The sequence below is a fragment of the Centruroides sculpturatus genome, unplaced genomic scaffold (genome assembly GCF_000671375.1).
Source record: "Centruroides sculpturatus isolate CEXI.00-Female unplaced genomic scaffold, Cexi_2.0 scaffold560, whole genome shotgun sequence".
Lineage (NCBI taxonomy): Eukaryota > Metazoa > Arthropoda > Arachnida > Scorpiones > Buthidae > Centruroides > Centruroides sculpturatus.
In genome coordinates, this window is record NW_019384914.1 from 134,391 (window position 1) to 142,741 (window position 8,351).

General features: G+C 35.0%; 1 protein-coding gene across 1 annotated transcript in view; it reads left to right on the forward strand.

The window, feature by feature from the left end:
• LOC111631709 overlaps positions 1-8,351 on the forward strand; it is a 334,641-nt gene that overhangs the window by 19,292 nt on the left and 306,998 nt on the right. Inside the window, exon 4 of the mRNA XM_023376015.1 lies at positions 3,322-3,375. Coding sequence (XP_023231783.1) covers positions 3,322-3,375 — 54 coding nt within the window. The remainder of the gene's footprint in view (positions 1-3,321; positions 3,376-8,351) is intronic.

The window sequence follows — 8,351 nt, forward strand, 5'->3', positions numbered from 1 at the left end:
GTATTAAAACTTTATCACGAAAAAGGATATTTTAAAAAATTACTTCTACAGACCCTTTCAATTTTTACTTAGAAATAGATAAATTCAATTATTATAAAAGGGACAAACAAAAATTTATTTAAAAACACAAATATTTGTTTTATTTGGGTCTCTAATTAATAAAAAACGACGAAACATCATTTTAAAGCACATTTTTATTCGACTAATATATTTATAAATAGTATGTAGTCCAGAAAGTAGCCAATGGGCAAAATGATAATTTTTGCGCCAAACTAAAAAAAGGGTAGCCAAATTTGACGCAAAGTAGCCAAATCTTGCAATGCTGAAAAGAATACTAAATAATGCTGGCATTGGAACTCTAAGGATTATAGACCCAAATTTGAGAAAAGGAGAGAAAGGTCAAAAGATAAAAAGTAGTGACAAAGGTTGGATAATTAAGGGTCAATATTTGCATTACAGAATGTCTATTTAACCTTTCTCACAACTTTTTATCTTTTGGCCTTTTTCTTCTTTTCTCAAATTTGGGTCTATAATCCTTTGAGTCACAACTTCAGCTTTATTTAATATTCCTTCGTCATCCACACATCTTCCAGTATTTGAAAATATTTTCTTTTCACTCAAAAATAAAATATGTATAAAAGTTTACGGCTTTGTGAAACTTATTTTTTGTTTATGCCGTTGAAATAAAAAAATAAAAAATTTGTCGGTTTTGTTTACACGTTTATTGGGCCGCATTGAAACTTGCCTTGGGCCGCATGCGGCCCGCGGGCCGCGGGTTGGACACCCTTGATTTAAAGGTTCGGTAAGGTTTTGTGACGTAGTATAAAATGCTCGTTAATTAAAGGTATCCGTTATTTACGAGTGTCCTTTATTCTGTACGCACTCGACAGCAGTTTTCGTTTGGCGTATAATTTCTTCTACGACAAATTTTAGTACAGCGTAATTCTTAAAAGTGGATTATTCCAACATTATAAACTGAATAATACTGTATTAAAAAAAACCAAGATTATTAATAAACAGCTTTAATCGGAAAGAAGTTTGCAATATTTTCGTTTCTCTTCCGAAACGCCTGGCAATTTCGTGCTACGTGTCTGGCAAATTACCTTAATTTTACAAGTACGTAATACAGTATTTTATATTTAATTTATATACGCTTTGTCATCAAATACCAAATCTTGGTGGTTTTAATAAAGAATATGTTTCGACAAGACTATGTTTTGTTTATAAAATCGTACTGCCTGCCGCGTTACGAAGGAGTAAGTGTCAAAAGTTGCAACTTGGCACAAAGTATTACATGCCCGAATCACGCGCGCATAAATAAAACCAGACTCGTTGGTACTCGGGGGACCGAAAACCGAGTCAAAATAGAATTCAAAATGGCGACGCTCTTTACAAACGCGCACGTGTTGCCCGTTGGGAAGTTGGAAATGGCACGCTAATGGGAACCGCTGCCTTATATAAGCGACTCTGCGTTGTTACGTCACGCTACATCATTGTCGGACTGATTTACTTTCAAATAAGGGGTGTCTCTGTGTATATTGTGTTCAAATTTGTTTGCCAATGATAACAAGAAAGTTCCTAAATGAGGGAAGTTACGTATATAAACTAAATTGAATTATTTTTATGGAGAATTAAATAAGTATATTTATAAAAATTTATTAAACAGCAGACAATACCAACAAATAGAAATATCAACTTTTATAATGAAATGATTATTAAGCGACATAATTATCCATTTAAAATATGTAATTTGTACTATTTCTCAATTACTGTACTATAAAATATTAATTTAAAGGATTGGAAGTTTTGATTTCAATTATTTTATTTTAAATTTTAAAGTATGTTTTCAATCCACCGACAACATATTATAACATTTAATCTGTCAGAAAACTAAACTTTACCGCAGATTTAAACAGGCTTAATTAAAACCGTCTGTCAATGGAAAACGAAAGAATCTTAGACCTTTGACTGACGGTGCCGAATAGCAAACCATTTTTAAAAAGAAATGCACTAATTGAGATGGAAAAAAATCCTACCACTGCGGCAATTGAGGATTCTTTCCTTCCACAATATTCTAAATTATTTAATAAACATTAATTTAATTATAATTATTAGGTTTAATAAAATAAGAGATGGCGGTTAACGCCTATCTCTAGTACCAAATTATTTAGGATTTAATTATCGATAGTAACGGCCAAGTATTCCGATTTAGGCTGTGTACACACTAGGCGTTTTGCGTTGCGTTAGACCAGCGTTTAGTGCAGCGTACGCACTGGCTCAGTTTGGAAATGGACGCGAAAGTAATTGCTCGCGTGCCCCTCTTCCATCGTCGCTATAAAAGACGATGACAGAGGCAAAGAGAATTTTAGGTGCACCCAATATTACGAGATAGACTGACGCGTGGAATGTTTGCGACGTTGTATCCAAAACTAAGACAAAATAAACCCAAGTTTTTTAATTCTTTTAAAATATCTATAAAATCCTTTGACGACGGCTGGTCTCTTTTAAATTTCATCGATAAATAGATCGGTATCGAAACGATCGTTCTCCATTTCGGCCAACGTACGTCCACTCTACCCGAAACCGCGCGATCGAATGTACAGTAACATGGCAGCGCATATATCTCAAAACGCTCGGCTGACGCCCGCAAAACTCACGTTTTAAGAAAAATCTATAATGTTTGAGTGTGTATGCCTTTGCAGAACTCTTGGTTCTTTAAAACGCTTAGTGTGTACACAGCCTTAATTACGGAAATCGTTTGGCTTATTATTATAACACCGGGCTTTGAGACTTCGAAGTAGTATTTAAGTAAAATAATGTACCGTACATTAAATTATGTTTTTTTAAACTCCGCTCCGTGGGCACTTTTTTAGCTACCCCATTCCGGGTTCGACCGGGTCCGCGATGGGGCGGCCGGGTGGCGAGGGACGGGGCCCGACGTATCCGGACGGATCACCCCCTAAAATTCCCGGTCTCCCGGAGCGATAGGTTGCCACTTCGACCGGCCGGGGTTAAAGGTCGAGATAAAGGTGGCACGGCGTCGGACGTAATGCCGATTTTACAATTTTTTAAAAAAATTTTCTCCTTTCCCTCAAAATTAAGCTTTTTGCCATTTTTTATAATTAAGAGTATAACAAGTTTTTGCTGATAAAGTATCCTAACAGATGGCGTCACACACGCAGTTTTAAATGGTGCAGGGAAACGAAGCGACTGGTTGGCGGATTTTATAAAAGATAATTCCGTGTATCTTTTAGCGTAAAATATTTTCCCAATGAGTACGAGATATTCTAATGTACATTATTTGGTAATTTATTTTCACAGAAGGTCAGATTCCTAAAGGTGCTTCGTACATAAAAGTTACCGAAGAAGAAAATGGTAAACTGAGATAAATTTAAATACAGTAGAGCGTCGTTTATCCGAAACCCTGTTATCCGAAACGTCGGTTAACCGAAAGCATTCCAGTCGGCAAAGAAAAATTTTCGCTAGTGCTGTGGCGCTGCAATCTTTGACTATATATTGGGCTACTCCAATATTTTTTTGTTTTAGCTGGCAGCACTGGCACTTTTATGTGGTGTTTTTCTGAGGACTGTGTTGTGCCGATTCGAACGTTTTTTATACTAGATCAACTTCTAAAGTATATATTTTTGGTTTTTATATTTTTCAATATATNTAATAATATACTACACTAATAATGGATTTTTTCATACTTTTCGATTATCCGACCAACCCCAGTCCCCAATTAGGGCGGATAATCGAGGTTCTACTGTACATACATACCGCGTATATAATATAAGCGTAATACTGTATCTCTTTATTTTCTGAAGTATTAAGGTAAACTTGGATAAGGACAATGCGAGACTATTTATGCCAATGCGCCATGGGAGACTGTCATCTATTTTGATACCTAGGTATTTTGCGAATACGTATGCTTTTAATTCTTACTCGTATTCGGTCTAAATCTACTAGTTTATTTCTATTTACCAGCCAGATATATTTTGTTTCACACAGATACTTCGTTTGGCTAGCGACGAGTTTAAATTTTCGTCGATTGCTCGAGGAGTCCAGTCTGCGTAGGTTATTACCGTGTCATCCGCATGGATTAATGTTGTTTTCGGGAATAATTTTTAAAATATCTTTATATAAATGTAGAATAGTAAGAGGCCTAACATGGTTAGATCCTTGTGGCATTTCTTCATTCGTTTGAAAGGATTTATATAGTTTTTACCTTGACACGGTAGATTCGATAAGACAAAAAAGTAGTTAGCCAGTCTAATGACACTCCTCTTAATCCAACTTTAAGCAATTTTGTTTTAATGTCTTGATGCGTACGCTATCAAAAGTCTTGGACGGGTCAATCGACACTGTTTCCACTATATTTGAATTGTCGAGTCCATCAACCGTATATTATTTGAGATGTGTAGAGAAACCTTGTTTAAGGTCATACCGTGAGCGAGTTTCTGTCACCCTGCACTTATTTACCAAAAGTATGTGAACTTTGGTCGGTGACATAACTTACAACTTTTATGTAAACACTCGTTCACTTTATCCGCCGCTCTCGAATGGCTTAGACATAGAAATAAACTCTCCCCTTTTGTTAATGTTAACTTTGGGTTGTGCGAATCGTTCGTAGTCTCCCAACATACCGGTTACTGCTTATGACTTTTTATTTATAAAATTAAAGAACTTTTTCAGTCGTTTTAGTGGTAATCGGACGATACTTGTCCAATTCCTTTATTTTCCTTCCTTTAGCTTAAACACGATCCCGTTTATGCCAATATTTTTGAATATTGGCATAAACGGGATCGTGTTTAAGCTTCTCCGAAAACGTTTCATAGCCTCCTCCTAGGATTTATGGATTAGAAATGATGTCCGCTATTTGTCTTAGAATTGTTATGTTTAACTTATCTATATCCGAGGTATTGCTTTTTAAGTTCATAATAAAAGTGTAGGAGAAGCGTTATGTATCAATTATACCGTAAGAAGACAAGTGTGGCAATGAATGATTAGTATTCGGAGTTGAGGTCATCTGTAAAAATATTGCTTATTTTTTCATTAAACTTTGTTTTATTTGCATCTTTATCGATATCGACAGGCAGACGTTTAATTTTTTTGCCAAAATTCAGTCCAGGAACTTACACTGTATTAGAGAACCGATGATCACAATCTTCTTCTTTCTTATTTCGGATAATTTTCTTGGGTGTTGGTCAATCGCAATTGTACTCGTATTTAATTCGTTAATCGACTTGTTTTTCTGTTTTATTAAATTTACTGCTAAAAATGCTTTACGCTTTGTCTTAGTTTTTTGTAGGAAGTTATATTGGGAAGATAATGAAAATCTGTCGGTGGAGCAGTAAAAGTAATTTGGAGCAAAACGAGACGATAAAGCGTATCGTAGGAGTTGTATCGAAGTATTACGTATTTGCCCGCATCTTTTCGTCGAGTAACTGCCTATTTCGGCGTCTTTCTACGGGAGAAAGATCCGACAATAAGTCTGGACGGATTGAGAATTCCGACTCGCCGACGTCGGTTAGATTTTCGTCCGTCGCGACCTAAGTTTCCTCTGGTCGTTTTAAACCGTAAAACTTTGTAGTGTCGAAAAAAGCATCGGACTACGGTATCGTCCGATTAACCTACTGTACGGAAATACAAGGTAAATTCAGAAAAAAATTAAATAAAGTAATTTTTAATTGCTTTATTATACAGTAGAGCGTCGATTTTCCGAAAGTCAATCATCCGAAAGAATTCCTGTCGGCAAATTTAAATTTTCGCCAGTGCTGTGGCGCTTCAATCTTTGGCTATGTCTTGGGCAACTCAAATATTTTACGTTTTTGATACTAAATTAAGTTCTGAAGTATAATTTTTAACGATACAATAGTCTTTGTTAGGCTTAACATCGACGAAAATTCAACGCGAAGCGACACGCAACGGAGAAAAATTTCGAAATCGGATACGTTTAACTATTTTTTCGTACGTAAATCAGTTATCCGAAATATTAGTTATCCGGACAACCCCAGTCCCCAATTGATTCGGAATATCGACGCTCTACTGTATTTATATTTTAAATTTTATTGTAAGTCAGGTCCCGAACTTTTGGGTATCCTGGTAGGCTTATTCTTAAACATCGATTAACCGAAGGTTACGCCAAGTATCACGAAAGAAATGCAAAATGCTGAGTCGCTTTTTTCACTCGTTGGGGTTTTTTATTCGAATCTAAAAACCAAAAACGAAGCGACCGTTATCAATAAACAATATTGCGAATGCGATCGTCGTCCTTAGTGGAAAAGCGCGAAGAATCCGTAAACTCGTTTCGAACGAGCGGCCACCAACTTTAGGCTGGCGTTAATTTCTTATAATTAAACGCAGGAGCTTCGTATTAATATAGTAAAATGGAACTTTTCTGATGATCATTCTACAGATTTTGTATGGTTTAAAAAATTCACGAAAATGGTCCGCGGGATTGAAAATTGTGACTTTAGTGGTGGGTGAGGCGAGAAATGCTGCCGACCGCTGATATACAGTACGTATTGTGTGCCGCGTTTCTGCCTTTGAATTTGCTTTCGTTACTAAAACGAAACGTAAAACGAAAGAAATGCAACTTTTTTGTCTATTGTAAACTGTAAGGTAAACAAATGATGCCAAGTAAAACTTGGGACAATTTAGACGACGGTCAAAAGTTTTCTTACGACTTTTTCTTTAATAAAGATAAGTTTAGGGCTTAAAGGCCAAATGTAAAGTAAATACGGGTAAAAATCGTGTCGCCAAACTTATCTTTACCGAAGAAACATTTCGACCGTCGTCTAAATTGTCCCAGAAACTTTTTTACATCTCCGATGTTTTTAATGTAGAGGACGTGGTTGCTGTATCATCAAATGCAGTGTGTAGCGTCTGTGTAATCCAAAACGAGTTGGTAGACGAACGGACAGCAATTGGTTAGAAAACGTACGTTTTATTTAAAAAATTCCTAATTCATATGCATTTCGGGTTGGCTTAAATTCCCAACCCCTCTTCAGTGCTGTTAAGATTACACAAAAAAATATAATTTAAGGTTAGTTTTACGGTATTGGTTAGTAGGAACATAACTAAAAACGCGAGGTGATGATAACATAAAATTGCTTACTTGACATATAATGGTACAGCATAGATGTATTTTACAAAATTTTTTGATTACATAGTAGTATGGCATAGCCTATGATATGAAAAAAGTGGTATAAGGGGGAGGCTGTTTAACATATCATTTTTATGACGAACTGTATAACATAGAATATTAATTTAAAAAATATCAATGCACACTTACATTTTAGTTAGAATGTATTATTTCCGAATACAAAAAGGAACATAGTACAAAACATTTTTAACAACTGGTCTTATCCGTTGTTCGCTTAGTAACAGAATACCGACAAGTAATGTTATATAAACAGTTACCCACATTCCGTACACGGGGGTTGTGATTTAAACAATCTTTAACGCGTGGAGGCGTTCTCTATGAGTTTGTACCATTGGGGGTCTATGGACATGCCTTCTGAAACATTAATTAAGTTTTCTTTAGGGTGTTTTTTGATTTCTATGTGTTCTTTAAATTTTCTTTTATATGTGTCTTTTTCTACATGTAACACTTTTGTATTGTTTTTATTAATTTGGCAATTATAGTCTATTGTGTGGTAGTACCAGGGGGAAGTGTTATGTTTTAGGCGGATGGCTGCCATATGTTCTTTAATTCTGGTTTCTAGTGACCGGCCTGTTTCACCAATATAAGTTTTCGGATTTTGACAGTTGCATTCAAGTTTGTAAACAGTTCCTATAGTTTTAAGGGCGTTTAGTTTGTTGTTATGTTGTTTATTAATGTCATAATGGATACTATGAGATATTTTGTTGGTCAAAGATGGAGCCAAACTGATATTGTCTTTTTTTAATGACTTATTACAGCCTTCAAAAATGTTTTTTATATATGGGAAGGTTTTGTATTTTTTGTCGGATTTATATTTTGTGTTAAATCTATTTTCCCAGTATTGCTTTTGCCATGTGTTTAATTTCGATTTAGGATAGTCGTTAAGTAAAAATTTAGTTTCAAGCTCTTTTATTTTTATTTTTTGCCATTTGTTATCAGATATTCTGGTATATATGTTTTTTAACTCCATGGTATAAATATTCCTTTTTATATATTCTGGGACATGTGAGTAGTAGTTGATAGTTTTATTAACGTTACATGGTTTTTTGTATGTGATGAAAGAGAAATTATTAAGTGTATTCATGATTGTTATGTCGAGGAAATTAATTTTTTTATTGTTTTCTATTTCAATATCGAATTGAATATTTTCGTTAAATTTGTTAGCAGTGTTCAGAATAGTATTATC